The sequence below is a fragment of the Trifolium pratense genome, linkage group LG2, assembly GCF_020283565.1.
Source record: "Trifolium pratense cultivar HEN17-A07 linkage group LG2, ARS_RC_1.1, whole genome shotgun sequence".
Classification (NCBI taxonomy): domain Eukaryota; kingdom Viridiplantae; phylum Streptophyta; class Magnoliopsida; order Fabales; family Fabaceae; genus Trifolium; species Trifolium pratense.
The window spans coordinates 73,687,383-73,707,759 of NC_060060.1; the positions used below are offsets into that span (position 1 = coordinate 73,687,383).

The following is a 20,377-nucleotide window of genomic DNA, read 5'->3' on the forward strand; positions in this document are numbered from 1 at the left end:
ACCAAGTTGGTTGCGATAGAACTTGACGGGATCAATGATATTCTTTTCTTAGAGTGGATTAAATTTATTTCATTAGGTTAAGATTATTTTCTGTATTAATTTTTTATTTATTTAGAGAAGATCAATAATTTGTACCAAAAAAAGAAAAAGAAAAGAGAAGACCAATAATAAAGAGGAGGAAGAGAATTGTTCAAAAAAAAAACGAGGAAAATAGTACAATTATTTTAAGACATTTATACGGGATTTTAAGACATTCTCATATTTTTTTATTAATTTTCCTTTTTTTATCTATTTTATTTGTTATATTTTTTATCGTGATTATATACTTTTATTTTAAGACATTTATACGAGATTTTATACTTTTACTCATATATTAATACATAGACCTATTTTTTTGTATTTTTACGTGGTCTGTGTTCTTTTTATTTTGTTATTTATATATGATCTATTTTCTTATTTATGTGAGAATTTTGCACATGTATTATTTGGGGATATCTATGCACATGGCGGTCGAACTATTAATTATCAGAGAATTCTTCCCATAAGAACAAGATGGTAAATACCAAAAAGTATATATTTTTTATAAACGAATACCAAAAAAATATATTATTCTAGGAACCGTATGTTTGTTCATATATTAATTCAGAGACATATTTTTTTATTTATAATATATAGTAGGTTCTATATTTATTTTATTCGGAGGATATTAATGTGAATTTTTTTTTGAAGAAGTATTGATGTGAAAATTAACTAATATAAGATATATTATGATAATTTCTTTAGGGTATTTTTGTTTCATATTTATTTTACTATCGAATTTAACATTTTTTTGTTTGTTTGGTTTTTTTTTTAAAGTTTACACACGAGTCTATATTTTTACATTGAGATTTACACGGGATTTATATTTATATTCATATATTAATACAATATCCTTTGTTTTATTTTTTTACTAATACGGGATCTTTTTTTTATGTTTATAAATTGCCATTCTTTTTATTTGAGAATTTTGAAAATTTTAATATTAAAATGTTATTTTTGTAGTCTCATTTTACCCGTGCTTGGCACGGGTCCGGATACTAGTTAACAAAAGAGCAGAACCGAGTGAGAGAGGAGATCGAAAGAGAGGCAAAGAAATAGGAGGAAGAGAGAGAGAGAGAGAGAGAGAGAGAGAGCGAGAGAGATAGAAAAAGAAGAGACTTTTCCCTCTTACAATACAAAACACACACACACACAGCCGACAGAACCAAGGATCTAGCTAGCTAGCTAGCTAGCTGTTCATTTCGTTTGAGGTGAGCGCAGCCAGCGAGCGACCATTCTCACAAATGTTTTTCATGGTTGTCTCTAAATGAAGATAATAATGTGGATTAGTTGCATGTTCTATACTTTCAACTCTTTCAATGTCTTCAAGATGTCTACTTTCAACTCTTCCTAACTTTCACCAACTCATAAATTAATTTAGTTTATCCTCTGATTTTGTAGTTTAACCATGTAATTACTAATTAGTATATAAACCTAGGTACAGTGTTTTGTTTATTATTTTTGTTTCATGTATAGTTTGATATTTCTTCCTACTGCTCAGTTATTAACTGTGAATCTAGTTGAATCCTCAATTTGTAGTTTATAAAAGGGTAGGTATTTTGTACAAAAAAAAAAAGGGTAGGTATGTTGTATTCACTTATGGTGGTGTTAAGCAGTCAGGGGAATAATTTGTTGGCAACTATTGTCATTTATTATGGATCAGTGTATGATCTTTGCATTCCCCCATGGTTTTATATTCGTAAATACTCTCAAACATTATGCTCAATAATTTTGCTGAATGTTTGTTTGCATTATTATTGTTGGTATTATTATTTTATTATAGTATATATTATGTTTCTTGATCAATATTATATATGGTTGTTTGTTATAGGTTGGACGATGGAAACTGGAGGGAACTCCCTTCCATCAGGGTCAGATGGTGTGAAGAGAAAGATTTCATATTTCTATGATCCAGAGGTTGGAAACTATTATTATGGGCAGGGCCACCCAATGAAACCACATAGGATTCGTATGACACATGCTCTTTTAGCCCACTATGGATTACTTCAACACATGCAGGTCGTGAAACCTACCGCCGCTAAAGACAGAGACCTCTGCAAGTTCCACGCCGATGACTATGTGGCTTTTTTGAGGGGCATCACCCCTGAAACACAGCAAGATCAGTTGAGACAGTTGAAGAGGTTTAATGTTGGCGAAGACTGCCCTGTGTTTGACGGTCTTTACTCTTTTTGTCAGACATATGCAGGAGGTTCTGTTGGCGGTGCTCTAAAATTGAACCATGGAGTATGTGATATTGCAATAAATTGGGCTGGTGGGCTACATCACGCCAAAAAGTGCGAGGCTTCTGGGTTTTGCTATGTAAATGACATTGTGCTGGCTATTTTGGAACTTCTCAAGATACACGAGGTTTTCCCCTTTCATGCATTATCTTGTTTATTTATGGTTGTGCTACCAGATTTTAATTTGGATTAAATTTATTCTTTTCTTGACCAACATTTGCAAAAAATTTATGGCTTGCACGTAACATTCTTTTTCATTATCATTCATTTGTAATCCATTTTTAGGGGTTATCTTTATTGATTTTCTTTGCTATAAATGTGAATTTTATAATCCCCTGTACATTATTATGTGATACGATCACGAGAGGATCGTATCAATACGCCATTCACATAAATACCTAATACTTTTGTATACAGAATGTTGTTTTTAACATCAACATCTTATCTTATCTTAGAATTAATTAATACATATTTAAAGAGGTGTAAAGTGAAACCAATTTTGGGGTTCCTCTAATGGATGAAGGTTTTCGCGAACTGTTTCCTTCATTGTGCTCAATAAGTACTAGATATCAAGCTAGTAGTATCTTTTTTGGCGTGTGATTGGTACCTTTTTTCAACTTATATCTGTGTTACGGGTTTGTTTTGTAGGATTCTTCAGAAAATTATAGACGATTTCACACTAATTATGCGATTATTTAGTGATTTTTTCCTTGTTGCTTATTTCAAGAAACTTTTTGCTTATTTTTAACAACTGCGAAGAGAACTTGTCCTACTTTTATGTCAACGTTTAATATGCATACTTTTTCCCTCGCGACGATGGCATTTGAACTAGAGTTTCCCTTATACTATGAAGGAAAATTGTGATTTTCCACTCTTACTTCAATGAGGCAGATATTGACAATTAGTCTTAATGTTGTTGGTTACTTTGGAACTTATTTAAGATGCAGCTTTTGAAAGACACTGCGTTCTAAAATTCTATTAGCATCAGATGTTTTATATTAAAATATTCTCTTAAGTGACTTTCATTGAAATTTGCATTTCCTTTGTGATTGGGCAGCGTGTTCTATATGTGGACATTGATATCCACCATGGTGATGGTGTAGAGGAGGCCTTTTACACAACTGATAGGGTCATGACAGTTTCATTTCATAAGTTTGGGGATTACTTTCCTGGAACAGGAGATGTTCGTGATATTGGATATGGTAAAGGGAAATATTATTCACTGAATGTTCCCTTGGATGATGGAATTGATGATGAGAGCTACCATTCATTGTTTAAGCCAATAATGGGAAAGGTGATGGAGATTTTTAGACCTGGTGCTGTGGTATTGCAATGTGGTGCTGACTCTTTATCTGGAGACAGGTTAGGTTGTTTCAATCTTTCAATCAAAGGTCATGCAGAGTGTGTCAAATATATGAGATCCTTTAATGTTCCTCTTCTGTTGCTCGGTGGAGGTGGCTATACTATAAGAAATGTGGCACGATGTTGGTGTTATGAGGTATTATGTAGTTCTGCACTTTTCCTAGTTTATTGTTGTAAATTTCAGCTTCCTAGTTTTGTTATGGCCCCCCTTTCATCCCGAACAGTGAGTATTGATGCCCGGACATTATTGGTTTAATAAAATAGAGGTGCTGAAATGTTGATGAAAATAACATAATAGCTCATGAGAAAAATATGCTATGATTCTCACAACTGATTACTAGTGCCAGACATTAAGTTCTACTGTCAGAGTTTCTGGTCCATTACCCTTTCATTGATCGGATTCCATCCATATATAGTACAACAGCCCATAATGGCACTAATGATACACTTATTCTAATTCCTATAATGTATATACAGTCATGGACAACCTAGCATATATTCAGCAAGTAATTGGAATCGTAGTAATAACAAAATCACAGCAATAATTGGAGGACTCCTTATTGACAAAAACATCAAAGTAACATAGCAAAAAATTACAAATGGACTAATGCCTTCATGTGGTTTCAACCTTTTAGCAGTCCTTTTAAAATCTAATATACTGGAATCAATATGTGGCACTGTTGAGTGTTAATTTGCTATATGCGTGCATAATGCAGTATTATATTTTTAAGCAGGCAACCTTTTTGTATTAACAATATTGATGTTGATCAGACAGGTGTAGCTCTCGGGATTGAACTAGATGATAATATGCCCCAGCATGAGTATTATGAATATTTTGGTCCTGACTATGCTCTTCACGTTGCTCCTAGTAACATGGAAAACAAGAACTCCCGACCTTTATTGGATGATATAAGAACAAAACTTCTTGACAATTTATCTAGGCTTCAACATGCGCCAAGTGTCCCATTCCAAGAGCGACCACCAAATACTGAGCTTCAAGAGGTTGCTTTTGCTTATATATTGTATTTTTACACTTAATTTAATGCTCCGTTGCTCTTAAGTAGATCATATTTTTTTGAATGAAAAATGTTAGCATAGTTAGCATATATTTGGGGGTGAGGATCGAACCCTCAATCTCCTATAACTCTATCCCTAACTCCCACGCCTCAACTGCTGAGCCAACCTTATCACTCGCTTAAGTAAACCATCTTCACATGATAATTATTGAAGTAGTGCCTATCTGATTTCAAAATATGTATTGAATAGTGTTTGAATTTCCTTTGGCATGGAAAATTGATTGAATATCATATACGGTGCAACATTCGCTGCTATGTTCACGGAATATATATTTTTCTCCAATGGTAAATGACAATCTTGAAGGAGCAAACTATAAAATCACTCCATTACTGAGTTTTGTTAATCCAGGTGGATATACCGCATTTAACATTGTTTAATACCATTACCCAACCTGTCATAGTTGCATCTGAAACATTTAGATTGTTTCTATGGTAAAAGTCATAGATAAGTCTGCATATTTTTAGTCAAAGTGACTACAGCTTGTTGGGAAAAATCAATCATGACAAGACGCAGACAAAAATGGTCATGCTATAAACATGCATGAGGAGTGCAAATAAGGTGTCAGTGTGTCACACCAAAGTCTGTCTTGAGAATTATACACTGTATGGCTAAAAGTAAAAACTCTTGTTAATCTATATGTAAGAACATATTAAAATGATACGCCATATTTTTATTTTCGTAGTTAGGTTTGTCTTTTTTCATTTACAATTATTGAATTGAATGAATTGGGCTATTGTGAAGTAATGATGGAGAACTTGTTACATTTTTCATGTTTAGAGAGATGAGGATGAAGATGATAGAGATGAAAGATGGGATCCTGATTTTGACATGGATGTTGATAGGTATTTTCTTGTGTTTCTGGAGTCCATCTTGATAGTCTGTCTTTCAAGGCTTAACAGTTTTCTTTTTACAGCAATTCTCTTGCACGAAGGGTGAAAGGTGAATATGCTGAAGCTGAGCATAAACATACAGTACGTCCCATCCTATTTTCTTTGTTTTGCAACCACAAAAATTTGTTCCAAATAATCATCTTAACATTATGATTCAAATCTAATACACTATGCCTCAGAATATGTAATGAGTACAATATAGTGAATATAGTGGGAGGAATATTTCATTTTAGTGTTTTTCCTGGTAACTTTGTTGCCGCAGTTTAGAATTGTCAGCCACGAAGGATTCTTGACCGAAAATTACTTTCTATAATGTGTTATCAAAGTGACTTATGCATTTTTCAAACAAATCAAATATGTATGTATTTTATAAAATCCTCAATGTAGCAGTCCCTACCTTGTGGAAAATAGGTCTTGTTGTTGTTGTTGTATAAAATGAACCTAATCAATATAAATAACTGGTATTATTTGGTTTATTTATTTTCACAGTGACTGCACGCTAGTTTTGGTTCTTGCTCCTTATTTGTATTTTGCTAAATGATTTGGTTCTTGCTCCTTATTTGTATTTTGCTAAATGATGTCTATGTACAATGATTTGTATAGTTGCACAATGTTGGAAGAATTGACCCCTTTTGGCTGACAAAGTTGAAACTTGTTTTGATTTTCAGGAAAGCCATCACAATCATGTAGACAGTAGAAGAGATATTGCTACGACTTTCAAGGAGATTGCATGCTCCAAGGTTGTATGTTTTGTCCTCTAATAAACTAATATTTGTCTCTTTATAAGACCAGTCCGGTGGTGTTAAAATTGCATGTCTTCAGGTGTCAGGGTCTGGGGCAGATTCAATGGCATTGGATGAACCATTCATCAAAGAAGAGCAAGGGAACTTAATCGAGCTTTCTGATCACAAGTCAAGATGAAGCAACAATGAGCACGGGTCAGCCCCCACCCCGACAACTGGTGTCTGTCGACCTGTAAATTATAGTTTCCTCTTACAGCTGTCTGGCATTCATTGATGTTTACTGTCAAAATTTTGCTTCATCTGGAAACTGAAGAGATATAGGGCAAACTTGCTTTTGATGCCATTATGACTGTAATATTAAGCTGGGTTAGCACTAATGGCGACAATTATTTTTCTTCCTTTTTTTTTTTGGGTATTGTTGTGCTATAAGACAATTAAATTATCTCGTAAAAGTGAGTAGCTCTTTGTTGGATCCTTCGGATGAAGAAGGTAAAATCAGTGATCTTGTGTTTCTTGTGAAAATATGAAACAAGCATGTTCTTTGGTTATTATGCACTCTGACCATTAGCACCAATTTTTTTTGCTACTATTTATGTTTTTTTTTCTTTTTCTTTTTTTAAAATTTAGTAAAAATGGTTTACATCTCCACGGGTTTGTGTGCGTTGGTTATTATATAAAGATAAAGATAGACAATATTCTGAAGATGAATATGAAGAATATGAAGAGGGAAAAAGATGAAGACTGGTTTCATAATTTTTTTTTTTTTGGAATACCCAAAATTTTGGTGAAAATAATTATGTAGAAAACAATTATATGAAAAATTAGTCAAAAAAAAAAAGTTTTGTTTTCAGCTATTCATATTGTTTTTACCGGTGTTGTTTAGTCATCATGGTTTGGAACGATATGATAATCGATGACAGATTTTTTGTGGTCAAATTGGGAACAATATGACTTGCCGAAACAGGTTCTACCAAGCTAAGCTTCCCAAATAGAACTTTCTTGACACAAATGAGACTATCTTATCCTGCTAGGTTGGAGTAGCTAAGTGGTTGCTTGTAGGATCGAAATGTTGACAATGACTGTGATAAACGTTGGCAGGTGGAATATTCTCATATTTTTTGTCTAATATGTAATGTTTAATTTTCCTCGAAGGAAGATTTCATTTACTTTGAAGTTGAAACACTTTATAAAGTGTATAAGTTATTGTAATTTTTCTATCTAATTTATAAAAAATAAAATAAAAAATGTTTTGCTTTACGTGTAACACATTTATTTAAATGTATTTTGATGTTTTGATTCAATTACGACACCAGAGTAGAAATTAAAAAACGCATACTGTTACTATAAAGAAATATTCGTAAAAAACGACATATTACTTTGGAAATGAATCATAAGTTTAACACAAACAAGACTAAGGCTAAGCAGGGACGGTCCCGAGTTTTTAGAGGCCACATGCAAATTTTAAAAATGGGCTCTTATAATAGAAAATAAATACAATTTTTTTTTTAAAAAATCATCATCAATTTTAAATTGCAAATAACATAGAAAATAATTATCCTTATAATTAACATAAAAAAGATTCATATTCTATCAATAACAATAACAATAAAATACAGTCTAACTACTTTAGACGAGTCATTCTTCTAGCATTTTATGAAGCAGATAGCTTGGTAAGCAATTGTTTTATTGTAAAAAAAATGTTTTGTTGTAAAAAAAAAAACTGGGTGTTGTTTCTTTAGCAATTGTTTTATTTTTTAGCAGTTTTTTATTGTTTCGTTCCTTTTTTTGGGAAATTGGGTCTGACAATTGAGCCTTTATATTTTGCAGTAATATATTAAGTTTTACGCCCCCAATTTTACTAATACTACTACCCCATAATTTTTTTTAGGCATCAAATTTGAGAGGCCTGCTGCCACAACCCTTGTTGCAGGTGCTTGTGGGCCGGGCCTGAGGCTAAGCATCAAATAATTTTTTATGTTTTGTTTCAATTTCGATACGCCTTTACTGTTATCATTTTGTTTCCTATAACAGACTGGTCCGCTACTTAAGTAGCGGACGACACCATAACGGAAATTAAATAATGCAGAACAATAGAGAACATTATTCTCACATCGCCGTCGTTTTGAAGCTTCATGTTGGTGAACAACACAATTCCATCTGAGCAGACCAACAAACGATAATACTCGACATTGGTCACCCTTCTTGCATCGCCGAAGTGGAGACGATCCATTGAGTTGGCTTAGCTGATGTTTCAGATCAGCTAGTGTAACATTAACGTGGATCTTGAAAAGATTCGGTTTAGTAGACTACATCTAGGTGAGTGTACTTTTGAAATTCTAAAATCTCCATTCTTTTATTTGTGAATGAACGAAAAATGAAACAAAACATCCCCTATTTATATAGGTTTTTGATGCTTTTTGGACCACAAAATCTTGTATTAATCTAGTCCGCTAGCAGAGTTTTATAACAAGTGTAATTCTCTACTTAAATAGTGGTTGTAGTCATCTTTTGTTCTTCTCTCCATATTATTTCTCTAAGTGTAAAAATAAATGGACGTGAAAAGTGGAAGTAAGAGTGAATCAGGTAAAAAAATTGTAAATAAACTTATTTCATGAGTTTAGTTCAGTTGGTATGGACATTGCATTATATATACGTAGGTTGAAGTTCGAACCCCGATCATCTTACGTATCCATTTTAAGAGTTAAATTTCTAGCCACTTGACCACTTGAAAAAAAAATTGTAAATAAACTTAAGCAATTTGTAACAACACAATCCATTTACTCTAGGCTGATCATCTACATATTTGGTTATCTACACTGTGGAACCGACTTCCTTTGTTAGCTAAAATAAATACTTAGTCGATCCCTTAACCTCTCTAATATATCTATTACTTTACGAGTTCTAACTACGTTGCAAGTTTTATATCCTTCATTATAATATTTTATTAAAAAGAGAAAAAATATATATAGAACAACATAAGATAAATAAAAAAATACAAAAAATATAGAAAAATAAGATAAGTACAAAAAAAAATATTATATAGGAATTTATGCATAAAAATAGGAAGAAAAAAAAACAATAAAAATATTATAGAGAGTTTAGTCAATAAAAATAAATTATCGAAAGAATATAGAAAAATAAGCTGAATACATAAAAATAGAAATATAAAAATAGAAACATGAACAATAATTATTTTTATAAAAAAAAGAAACACAAACAATATTTTCATCAAAAATAAATAATATTACTACCAAGTTTACTACTAACTATTAATAATAATATAATAATAAAATTAATATTACTACCAAGTTAATTACTATCAAATTTACTAAATTACCCTAGATATTCCTGATAAAATTTTTAATTTTCGATTAAAAAATATACACGGGACCATTATTTGTCACTGAAACATAAAAAATTGAATAAATAAGTTTTATAAAAAATAACATAATAATTTCACTTATATTTAACAATATTTTATTCTAAATAAATTTTCTACATTAAGATAATGATAAATTTAAATATCGACCTAAAGTCAATGGACCCTTGCGAATGTATATGTCTTTAAACTAGTAGAAAGTTAAAAACAATACTCCTATATACAAGAATAAAAAAAAAAATCACTTATTATTTTTGACATGCGATCGGTTAAATTCCCGGGTCTTATAGATTTGTAATGTTTTGAATTTCTTTTACCAACCTAGGCTTACTACCTGAATTTTTCTACTATGACTACTCGTCATCCTTTTTGGATAGAGGAAAAACTCTTTGAATTTTTCCAACGTTAAAAATTAGATGACATTCGTTCTAATTGGAGGAAAAACTGACGATTGAGTCATCCTTTTTGAATGGAGGAAAAACCCAGGATATTTCCCATCATTAAAAATCTCTATCACATTGCATCGCTGAACCTGAACCTCTTTCTCTTGAACTTCATTCATTCAAGTCATGATATTTTCAGCATATAATTGCATGGGAACTTTAGAGAATTCAATCTACTAGTGAAAATAATCAAAACATTCACACGAAATTGATATCGCCATAGTTTAACAAAGTTACTAATCATTTTTTTGTTGATCTAATCTGAGTTCTTCCATTCTGTTTTTAGTTGGGGGCTTGCTTAGAGCTCCTCAAAAATTGAAAAAGAGGAAAATTGTACCAATATCATACGCAGTATTCATCAAAATGTATAGATGCATAACACGTATCCCAAAAGTTGGACATTCATGCTGCTCTTCAGTAATTTCTAGGCGCACACGTCTTGATTATCAGTAAATCCACTGAAATCTTGAATAGATAATCAGCTAAAGAGATGAACTGACATCTAATTTTTCCAATTGTTTTTTATCAAGAATTGATACAAGGTCCATTGAAACCAAATCTTTCCGTAAATTTGAAATGTCTTCCACCTTGAAATTGTATGTTGATCGAATTCTTTCAGCTTCACAGTCTGCTGCCTCAGCTTCTGCAAGCAGGAGATTAGCTTCTTCGACATCGCCCATTTCTTGGGCAGCCGCTTTTTCAGCTCTAGCAGTTGCAGCTGTCAAAAGTAGCTTTTGATATCTAGCCATTGCTAACTCTTTCTCCTTCAATGAGATCATCCCCTCAGACTCCTGCAATTTATCAAGAGTGCCCTTAATTTCTTCCTCTAGTTTTTCAAGATTTGAAGTGGCCGTATCCATTTCCATCTGAATATTCTCTTTTTCAACACACAGTGATTTAGCCTCAGTAGCTATTCGGGCAGCCTCCTTGAAATTTCTAGCAGCAGTAGCAACTTTTTTTTCTGCTTCAAGTTCTGGGACTCTCTTATCTATGAAAATAATCTTCTGCTTGAAGGATGCTATATCTTGCTGGATGCTCGACTTTCTTGAAGATAGTTCCTAAAAACGATGTAACAACATGTGTGAACAAACTAGAGTCGGCGGCAGCTTTTGTATGGAAAGAAACAAACAAACAGGAATAATTTAATTTACAGTAATTGTGTAAATGCTTGATGAGAACTACAAAATTGACATTAAGATTTTTCACAATAATTCTTCAAAAAGATTTTTCATAATAAAACTAGCTGTGTTTACCCGTGCTTAAGCATGGGCTTAAAAAAAATCACAAACCTATGTAAAAACCCATTGAAGAAATGAATAAGTGGTTGACACATTTCCACTTTTTGGTCATTGTTTTATATATAATAAATTACAATACTATATATATAATAATAAATAGAAATAGAAGTAATGCCACCGTGGGCGGTAAAAAATTTCACTTCTTGACATGTGTTCATAGTTTTGACAGTTCCATTCTGTTCGTTTTAGGTTTTTTAAAATTACCTTTTGATATAATTAATTTGGAGATTATTCTTTAGAGACTTTAGAAAAAGCATAAACGATGGTTGGAAAAACATTCAAGTTGAAAACAATGCATGTTAAAATTGTTTTTGTTAGTATGGTTGAAAAAACATAGACACCATAAAATAAACTATATTTTTTCTCTCTTCTATTAAAAATGATTTTCTTCAAAAGCTAATAAAATAACTCTTTTTCAACATAAAAATAATTTTCTAACAGAAGGATTTTTTAGTAAAGCTTAAACACAAACGTAACTAAAATATCAAAAATGATTTTTTTTTTTTAAATCTAAACAAACAGGCCTATCTAGAGATATTGACCAAAAGAATATTTTCAGAGGAAAAAGAAACTTCTATAGACATTGCTTGTTTAAGATAAAAAAAAACAAAAATAAGCTACTTGCATTTGACCATAAGTGATAGCATTCTCTGAACCCATATTCCCCTAACGTAGCTTGGATATAACATCAAATTAAAGGTAGGGCGTCTTTGTGATAAATCATCACATTTCAGCTAATTGCACAATTCAAAACATATAAAAATAAGCATAAGAATTAACCTGCAAGGAAGACAAACATAAAAATAGGTACAGGAATTAACCTGTAAGGAAGCTCTGGCAGCAGAAACCTCCTGTTGAAACAATTTCACGTCTCCAGAAAGCTTTTCCTCATTGTTTGCAAGTCTCAGCTTATCCTCCCCAGACTTCAATATAGATGACATCAAACTTCTTCTTAATTTAACAATTTCACTGTATCCTTTAGCTTCCTCCTCAGAAACCCTAGCAAATTCATTAAGTTTTGCTCCCATTCGTTCTTCCTGAACAAGAAAGTTATCAATTTCATCCTTCTTTTGTGACAAAGTTTCCGTCTCTAATTTCACTTGAGCAAGGACAGATTGCAATTTTTCATACTTCACATCAATGGTTGACTGAATCTCTTTAAATCCAGAGACAACATTATTTATCTTATGCTCTACAGCTTTTAAAACAGAATCATTGTCAGCTATCTCTTTTTCTTTCTGTTTGACTAAAGCAAGAAGCTTTTCCAATTCACCCATTAGCATGGTCTTTCTTTTACAAAGGATCTCTTTTTCTTTTTTGTCATCCTCGATTGAATGCTCAATGTTATTATTAAGTTCTGTATGAGCTTCGCTTATAAAATGTGATTCAATCTCCAACTCCATCTTTTTAACCTCCAAGGCTTCTGATGATGAAAGCCATTGTTCCATATTTTTTGAATGCACCAATGTTGCTTTCTTCATGGCAGAATCTGCATTATTTACAGCATTCTAGAAAAGGGAAGATAAACATGTTAGAAATTCCAACTATAACTTCAATAAAGAGCCTAAAGAAATAAGCCAAGCAAATAGATGCAAAACTATACAAATAAAAGTACCTAAGGATGGATTAAACTTAACATCATTTGAGCAAAATCTCATAGAGCAATTAAAGATTATCCTATTATGCACACAGTTGTATAAACAAGTCTTTGAGTAATGGTATTACATGTAGCAGATCTAAAATACATAAAGGAATTTATTTATACCATTGGGTACAATGCACAACATTCTTTTAGAGAAACTAAAATTACACTTCCTCACCTTTAACTTTGCAACATACACTCCTTTTTCCTATGATATTATATATATATATGCACTGTGACGTTTGGGGATGACAAGAGCAGGGAGTATCGCTGTTGCAAGAGGCAGCTCTTGGTGGTAAGCATCGAGGGAAGGGATACATGAATGAAGCAAGTACTAATTGGAATGAGAGGAATCTAGAAAATGTACAGGTAATTACATAGTAGAGGATAACTTAAAAGAAATTGATTAGAACCAACCATATAAACAAGATGCATCTTTATTATTTTGGACCTTAAAACATTAGAACTTGATAATAAGCATGCTTGACTTGGAGCACTCGAATGATCACGTGGGTAGTTTCCTAGAAAGCAAGTGAGGGAAAAACACAATTGAAATACCCGTGTTAGTTTATAGGGATACTTGTCAATCCTGCTAGCGATCCAGAGGCATTACTTATTGTATCATAACTGGACCTCTCCTAGTATAGTTTGGCATGAACTAAGAGGAAGCTAGTGAGCATGCGGCACTTGAGACTTTTAAGGGCAAGGAATGTCTATGGTGCAAGAGGCATGTATGGTCAAAGAGAAACTCCTAGCAGGCTTCCAACAAAAAGACACATAAAAGATCTAATGCACACAAAGATGAGAAGGATCCAGAGACTGCATAATTGATGATGACTTAAAAGAATTGATTAGAAGCACTCATATCAACAAGGTGTGTCTTCTTTTTTTATTTTTTATTTATTTTCATACAATAGTAGGATTAATGAATGAATGAATGTTTTTCACTAACCGATGCATAATGGTGGAGTAAGATTGCGCATTCTTCCTCAGCAGCTATGTGAGAGTGGAGGGCATGCTGCAATTTCAAATCTAAAGCATGGATAAAGGCGTCAGCTTGTCTCAATGAATTGGCGGAAATTTGTTTGTCCTTCTCAGCAGCAGAAAGGTGTTCGCTAACCTTTTCGGCCCTTTCAAAATCTTCAGCTTCACAGGCTTCTTCCAATTGCATTTCAAGTTCCATGTATTTGAGGGAAGCAAGATTTGCATTCTCAACAGCCTTTCTTCTACTCCTGATTGCATCCTTTCGGACAGCAGATGCAGCGTTGACAAGTTGACGGGCATGGTTAAGCTTCTCATCTATAGTCTTCCTAATTTGCCGGAATGCTTCTTCTTCTTCTTCATCCCCATCTGCTGCTGTGTGTCTGATCGATTCACTAGTAGTAGCAGTAGTATCAACATCATCAGTGGTGATCGATTCACTGGCACTAGCACTAGCGACAGACGGTTGTTGGGCAACAACACCAACAGAAGCAGTAACATCGGTGGACAAGGAAGGGGAATCGGAGGAAATATGAGGAGAAACATCCACGTCTACATCCACATCCACATCCACGGTGTCTCTATTTCTGCCATATCCTATCCTCAAGCCAGATCGTTTTCTTCTTCTCGAGGAGGAAGATACAGATACCTGCTGTTGCTGTTGCTGGCTTTGCCAAGATTGAGATTGAAGAAGAAGAAGATGATCCTCCTCCTCGGTTACTTGTAAGTTTTGGAGCGGATCGACGATGAGGGTGAGGTCAGAGAAGATATTCTCGTCAAGGGGCTGCGAACACGATACTGATGCTGCTGCAGCAGAATCACTTTGAGAATCATCAACACCACGATCGTTGTCTTGTTGATTATTCTCCGTTGCTGCTGCTGCTGCTTCAATTTGGGTAGGGTTGAACAGTACCATTCCTTCAAATAGTGAATCCATGTCTCCACCTTCCATTTCCATTCTTCTTTCCACTTGCTACTTCCTCTTCCTCACCCCCAATTCGTGAATCAATAAATCACAATTCCCTGAATTTTCATTAAAAAAATAGATTAAACTTTTCAAATGAAAATTATATCAATCAATCGGTCCTCCAAAATATAACCAAAAATTACTCAAAGAAATTTGATGTATTTTGTGCAAAATTAGGACTAGAAATATTCTCTTTTGTTGATTTGCTTATATTTTCAGCTATAAACTAACTTATATGTTGATTTATGATATTTTATATTTTTAATAGTGTGAAACTATAAATTTTGTGTATTTTTATATATTATTTAAAAACATAAAAAAATTATATATTTTATAAAATGCGGTCTGACTCGGTTGAACCCGATCGGACCTATTGAATCTTGAACCTATAAACACTTTGGTTAAATGACCGGTTCGATTTTGATTACATTGATAGTTGTAGACAAATTTTTAAAATTTGTTTATTTCATCCTATGTTAGAATATTAAGTTATTAACCATGTTGCTCAAAGAAGGTAAAGAAAATATTGGCTCGAGTACGAGTCTCTTCCAACCCCGGGAGAATCATAAGGAATGAGAATGATTAAAGCCCAAAACATAAGTTCATCCATTGATAGTTTTTCTTCCCGCCCCCATGTTTCTTTTTCACATTTCTAGCGTGTAAAAAAATTTGGTTTCTATAAACCGAAACCGAAAACTTCAGTTTATAGAAACCAAATTTTTTTGCACGCTAGAAGGGTGAAAAAGAAACATAGGGGCCTACTGAGAAGTCAGCTCATCCATTATGATCAAAGTCCATTCATTAATGATTAAGACCCGAAGCATAAGCTCATCCAGAATGATCCAAGCCCATTGTATGATCCATCCATTAACATCTTATACACATGTTGTAGTACATGAAATACATTTGGTTTGTTGCATGTATGCATGTAATTCTTTAACATTTGTTGCATGTAAACTTTGTAGTTACTCTTCTCCTATAAAAAGAGTTCACAATGTACTTTGCACGTTGAAGCATTAGTAATAAGTGGTGTGTTTTCTAAAATAAAGTGTCTTTTTTGTTCTCTTTCTGGTTCTAGTCCAAATGAGATATATAGCATTTAGGGAGAAGAGAAAAAACATAGAGGATGTAGACAAAAGAAAAGAAATAGATCATGTAGTGAGCATGTAGAGACAAGAGAAAAAACAGAGCATGTAGAGACAAGAGAAGTAACAGAACATGCTGAGAAACTGGAAAGAAACATTGAAAAATCTGGCTTTCGAAGTTTAAAATCTGGCTTCCACACAGTCGTATCACACATGTATCCCCTATCATATAGCAAATGTATCTGCCCTTTTTTTTAAAAAATAAAAAATTAATTGCTGAATACTTTCCCGATACTACTCGGATACATATATCGGTGTTGGATAAGTTGTCATACACAAATACTTTGACATTTTTGGATTGTAGGGCCTTCCAGACTTTTAATGTTTGTCTCAAAAACTGAACCATCTAATATGCCCTCTAAATAAAAAAATAGGTACATTTACTTCTGGCTTTGAGGCCCTTGTTAAGAATCATTTGCAATAATGTGCTTATTTCTTTTAGCAAACTGCCATAGGACACTAAGGCCATATGGTATGCAAAAGACAGGAGAACATGCTATTAGTTAATACGCCCCATAAAGGTTAGTCATCATAAAAAACTTAGGCAGCAGGCGCAAACCACACAAATCTCTGATATAATATCACTGGGAAGCAATTGCACAAGACAACTCCATTGCCAAATCTCACTAGAAAAACAAAATTCCCTGACTGAAATATGCACCACCGTTCTATTTCCAATGAATGCTCTGCAACTGTTTCTTAGTTCATATCTGCATGAGTTGATAACATGAGAAAACTTTAATTACAAAAAATCGTATCATGTTATAAATCAAACTAGGAAAGTAACATTTCTATTAACATGAGCACAACTAAAAATGGATATGTGCAAGTGCAAGCAAATGCATACCAACTTTTTTTTACTACCATTCTGATTCTGATTAGACAAAAACAGCAAATAAAGCAATGCACGCATTTCATCACGGCTTGATTCAATCTCCTTGATCTTCGCCCAGTTCAACATCTTTCAAAGGAATCTTGTCTATTCCAGCCACAGTCAATAATCTAATTTCTTCATCAGTTAGGCTATTTTTTGCATGATGATAGTTCTTTTCATTTGACTTTTTTTCAGCCTCCACGGCCCAACTATAAATTATCATGCCAATAACTGCGATGACCATTCCCATTATATTCTTGAAAGTTAACTCTGAATCAAATAGCAGCCATCCCAACGTTAGAACACATACTGTTTTCATGTGGCCTAAAACTTGGAAGGAAACAGCTGAAAAGCGGCCGATGCAAAGGTATTGGCTCACATTGCAAAATACAGCCAACGAACATGAAAGAAGAATGCATAACTGCATGCAAATGTTAAAGAAAAAGAATAATCCAACACTATTTTTATAAATAATAGAGATAAGGGGAAAAAACCTAAAAGGTAATTAAATACATAAATAATAACCAACTAGAGTTAATTAATTAATAGGGGGAAAAAGGAACTTACAAAGGCTCCGGAAGACATCTCATAGTTGGTTATCAATTTTCCACTGAGGTAGTAATCAACAAATGGACCAAGAAAAAGAAGAAAAAGGGCTTGAATGGGCGCAGTCTTACTCAGCAATTCAAAAGATCCAATGGAATATTTCTTTTGAAGAGAACCTATTGACTGCAACACAAAGGTGGAGAAAGTCTCAATAATAAAAAATTGGCAACAGAAATGGGAAAAGCTTTCATAGTTCCAACCAGCATAAAATAGAAAATATTATTACATCATATAATACTTACAATTTGTTGCAAAGATGTTGACAAAACTGCTAAACAAGCACACGTGAAACCTTTGAGGTTAACTTTGACATCACTTACAGTGCAAATACCAACACCAGTAACCACAACTACCACTGACATTTTGACTTCCCTTGAAAAGTGCTTGTTGTGAAGAATCCATTCCATAACACAAACCACAGGAATCATGCTCAATTTTGATATCTGGGAACAATACATACATACATACATACATACATACATACATACATACATATGGCTAAGATGTTAGAATATCCAAGGTCCATGCATACAGAATGCATATAAAATTAAAACTCATATATATAATTAATGAAGCAGATGAAGTTGGATATTATTTACTTGGTAGAATCCAACGGAGTTGAGCATGAGGCTAAAATTCATGCCAGTGATAGACAAATTGGCGACCATTGAGAACCAAAGAAGCTCCCACATAGGGACATGCTTTGATGATGCTGAGTAACCGGTAGCATTTGAGAGTATACCAACGAGAGCAGTAACAGCAAAATGGAACCCAGTTAACGTGCTGGCTGAAAGAAATTAAATATATAAATATGAGATGAAGAAGAAGAAGAAGATATTGATTGATATAATTAAGGAACAACAAATCCAAAGAGATGAGAGACCAAAAGTGAAAACATAGCCATTGTTGGACATGAGTAGTTTGTTGGCCATAATAATACCGACAGAGCTGACAATGTTCATGGCCCATGCTCCAAAATTAGATATTGCTGCTGCCGATGACGACGACGGTGGTTTCTTTACGGTCTCGATCATCATCTTATTATTATTATTATTATTATATATTCTTTTAAAGGCCTATAGCTAGTTAGATTCAAATACAATTTCTATATTGAACGATAACCACCATTAGTCCCTCCATTGTATACTACTACTAGATCTAATACGAAACAAATAAGTTGGCCGTCTTGATTCTCACGCAATGATGATGATGATGATATCTTGTGTAAGTGCATACTACGTAAACAACTAACAATTCTCTTTACGTACGTGTGATCGATTGGGATTGGGAGATGAACAAAGACGAGCGGAGATGAACATTCATTCATTCATTCATTCATCCGCTCTGTTCCATCTCACCACGACAGACACTTCTCTTAGTTTGGCGCATTCTCCCACCTCCTCGCTATTCCTTCACCACCACTCTATCCGTATGTTTTTTGAAGTCATCCACCACACCCTCCCACACACACGTAGGGTCACGATCCACTTAGTTCAGGAATAATTCTTTTCAATATATCATATTGGTCATCCTCATTCAAAAACTCAATTAAATTCCCCTGTTTTTTTTTAATTTTTATTTTGGGGGTCAAGAACCAAACAGGAAGATAATTCCCCATTTTTTAATATATCATATTAGTGAAGAGAAATGAAATAATATGACACGTTCAATGCCAAAGTGGTTCGCTACTTAAGTAGCGACAGTGAAAGTTGTTTGACGTTATTGAAAGGAAAAGCTTAAGAAATTGAATGAGAAATGTTTTAGAGTGATTTTTTAAGGGTTTGGAGTCGATGAAAAAAAGTTGGTGGTGACTGTAAAGTGAGAGTGACTCAACGGTCACATTTTTATAACACTTGTTATCTAAACAACGAACAATGGGGATATTTTGATCATTTTAAGAAGCGCGTGAGAAATGGTGAGGGCGCAAAAAGATGAAATCAGAACAAGAAAAGTCCATCTAGATAGAAATGTGAAGTTTTACTTTTTGAAAAGTGTATTTGTGGACTAATGTACATGTTTTATGAAATGTGAGGTGAGTAAACATAATTCAGTCACGTGAGTGAATTTTTGGTGAAATGGTTTCTTAGGGAGTTGAATGCTCTTCTTTTTTTCTAGCATACTACAATTCAAATTCATCGTCACTAAACTAAACTTAGTGGATTTAGGGAGCTAAATACTCTAATTGAACCAACTCCATATTATTTAACCTCTTGGGTTGATTAGAATGATAAATTCCTGAGAAAGGATTCCCTACGGTCACATAACCATCATGTAAAACTTAGGATTGAATTTAAAATTACAAAAATTAATAGAGGCAGAATTTTAAGGGTTGATATATTCACGGCTCCCTCTCCAGTCCCTCTCCAGTCATATATGCATGAGAGGGAATCTTCTTCCATAAATTCCCATTGCTTGCAACGTTCAATTAGCTCATACTCCCTTCGGTCCTTATTACAAGAAAAGTTTTCTTTTTTAGTTCATTGTAAAACTATTATAGTCTAAATACATTAGTTTTACATACTCCCTCCAATCTTAAATATAAATAATAAGTAAAAAGTCAAACATATTTAATTCAAAATTTTTAGTTCAAATACATCACATTTTCTATCTATCTCATCTTTTCTCGCTCTTGTATCCTTCACATCTCTATTC

The 20,377-nt window shown here is 33.4% G+C and overlaps 3 protein-coding genes across 3 annotated transcripts; 1 reads left to right on the forward strand and 2 right to left on the reverse strand.

Moving 5' to 3' along the window:
- The first annotated feature begins 1,071 nt into the window (after positions 1–1,071).
- On the forward strand, positions 1,072–6,964 carry LOC123907825 (histone deacetylase 19-like). Its single transcript, XM_045958209.1, has 8 exons — positions 1,072–1,289; positions 1,910–2,445; positions 3,376–3,816; positions 4,452–4,682; positions 5,535–5,599; positions 5,671–5,728; positions 6,316–6,387; positions 6,470–6,964. The coding sequence occupies exons 2-8, from the start codon at positions 1,918–1,920 to the stop codon at positions 6,566–6,568; spliced, it is 1,494 nt and encodes a 497-aa protein (XP_045814165.1). The 5' UTR covers positions 1,072–1,289; positions 1,910–1,917; the 3' UTR covers positions 6,569–6,964.
- A 3,471-nt stretch (positions 6,965–10,435) lies between these two features.
- On the reverse strand, positions 10,436–15,322 carry LOC123908113 (interaptin). The gene is made up of 3 exons (XM_045958649.1): positions 14,105–15,322; positions 12,332–13,018; positions 10,436–11,270 (listed from the first exon to the last, which is right to left on the reverse strand). The coding sequence occupies exons 1-3, from the start codon at positions 15,089–15,091 to the stop codon at positions 10,695–10,697; spliced, it is 2,250 nt and encodes a 749-aa protein (XP_045814605.1). The 5' UTR covers positions 15,092–15,322; the 3' UTR covers positions 10,436–10,694.
- Positions 15,323–17,174: 1,852 nt separating this feature from the next.
- LOC123905423 (UDP-rhamnose/UDP-galactose transporter 2-like) lies at positions 17,175–18,762 on the reverse strand. Its single transcript, XM_045955018.1, has 5 exons — positions 18,609–18,762; positions 18,325–18,512; positions 17,968–18,168; positions 17,687–17,848; positions 17,175–17,540 (listed from the first exon to the last, which is right to left on the reverse strand). The coding sequence occupies exons 1-5, from the start codon at positions 18,760–18,762 to the stop codon at positions 17,175–17,177; spliced, it is 1,071 nt and encodes a 356-aa protein (XP_045810974.1).
- Between the last annotated feature and the right edge of the window lie 1,615 nt (positions 18,763–20,377).

What these genes read in the sequence shown, in the direction of transcription:
- LOC123907825 (XM_045958209.1), top strand. Translation starts at nt 1,918, where the DNA reads ATGGAAACTGGAGGGAACTCCCTTCCATCAGGGTCAGATGGTGTGAAG. An exon ending in CAAATACTGAGCTTCAAGAG is followed by an intron (nt 4,683 to 5,534) that starts GTTGCTTTTGCT and finishes TTTCATGTTTAG; the next exon opens with AGAGATGAGGATGAAGATGA. An exon ending in TTTGACATGGATGTTGATAG is followed by an intron (nt 5,600 to 5,670) that starts GTATTTTCTTGT and finishes TTCTTTTTACAG; the next exon opens with CAATTCTCTTGCACGAAGGG.
- LOC123908113 (XM_045958649.1), bottom strand. Translation starts at nt 15,091, where the DNA reads ATGGAAATGGAAGGTGGAGACATGGATTCACTATTTGAAGGAATGGTA. An exon ending in TACTCCACCATTATGCATCG is followed by an intron (nt 13,019 to 14,104) that starts GTTAGTGAAAAA and finishes TCCCTTTTCTAG; the next exon opens with AATGCTGTAAATAATGCAGA. An exon ending in CTGCCAGAGCTTCCTTACAG is followed by an intron (nt 11,271 to 12,331) that starts GTTAATTCCTGT and finishes CATCGTTTTTAG; the next exon opens with GAACTATCTTCAAGAAAGTC.
- LOC123905423 (XM_045955018.1), bottom strand. Translation starts at nt 18,762, where the DNA reads ATGATGATCGAGACCGTAAAGAAACCACCGTCGTCGTCATCGGCAGCA. An exon ending in ACTCCGTTGGATTCTACCAA is followed by an intron (nt 18,169 to 18,324) that starts GTAAATAATATC and finishes TATTGTTCCCAG; the next exon opens with ATATCAAAATTGAGCATGAT. An exon ending in AGATGTCTTCCGGAGCCTTT is followed by an intron (nt 17,541 to 17,686) that starts GTAAGTTCCTTT and finishes ATTTGCATGCAG; the next exon opens with TTATGCATTCTTCTTTCATG.